General features: G+C 63.6%; 1 protein-coding gene across 1 annotated transcript in view; it reads right to left on the bottom strand.

The window, feature by feature from the left end:
• Window positions 1-9: 9 nt before the first annotated feature.
• The window catches only part of PTPN23 (protein tyrosine phosphatase, non-receptor type 23), a gene marked incomplete at its 3' end in the record, with an annotated part of 16,470 nt that continues 15,723 nt past the window's right edge, over window positions 10-756 (bottom strand). The window contains exons 23-25 of the mRNA XM_014955729.1: window positions 499-603; window positions 259-397; window positions 10-135 (exon numbers count right to left, since the gene is read on the bottom strand). Of these exons, the coding sequence (XP_014811215.1) occupies window positions 10-135; window positions 259-397; window positions 499-603 (370 nt within the window). The remainder of the gene's footprint in view (window positions 136-258; window positions 398-498; window positions 604-756) is intronic.

Raw genomic sequence — 756 nt, 5'->3', positions numbered from 1 at the left:
CCCCCCCAAAATCATACCCACCTTGGGGGAGGCACTGTTGGTGGCCTTGGGGACATTGGGGGCGCCCACGCCGTGGCGGTGCAGGACCTGCTCGGCGTGCAGCAGGACGGCCTCGTAGCAGAACTTGAGGTGGAGCTGCAGGGAGGAGGAGGAGGAAGAGGAGGGCAGGGTGAGCCCACCCCCCCAAAAGACCCCGGGGGAGGGGGGCTCCAGCCCCCTCCCCACACATCGTGTGTGTGACCCCCCTCAACTAACTACCTTCTCCTGCAGCATGTGCTTGCGCTGCTGCCGCATCCTCCTCACCAGCGGGGCCGGGTCAGGGATCCCGTTCCCGGCCTCCACCTCCTGCACGGCCGCGTAGAGCAGGCAGAAGGCCCCGGTGCGACCCACCCCGGAGCTGCAGAGACACCAAACAGCCCCCAAAATAAAAGTTATGAGAGGCACGGGGGGGACACAGCCCACACACACCCCCCCCAGGGACCCCCCCTCCCCGCTCACCTGCAGTGCACCACCACGGGCGTGTGCAGCGGGCGCTGGTGCAGGTAGTGACCGTGAACCTCCTGGATGAAGCGCAGGAGGCTCCCCTTGCTGTCGGGCAGGCCCCTGGGGGGGAACACACTCATTTTGGGGGGGAACACACTCATTTTGGGGGACACACACACTCATTTTGGGGAGGGAACATGCTCATATTGGAGGGAGGAACATTCATTTTAGGGGGAACACTCATTTTGGAGGGAGGGGAAAACATTCATTTTA

Source organism: Calidris pugnax, unplaced genomic scaffold, assembly GCF_001431845.1.
Source record: "Calidris pugnax isolate Ruff unplaced genomic scaffold, ASM143184v1 scaffold272, whole genome shotgun sequence".
Lineage (NCBI taxonomy): Eukaryota > Metazoa > Chordata > Aves > Charadriiformes > Scolopacidae > Calidris > Calidris pugnax.
This window is presented reverse-complemented; position numbering and strand designations above follow the sequence as displayed.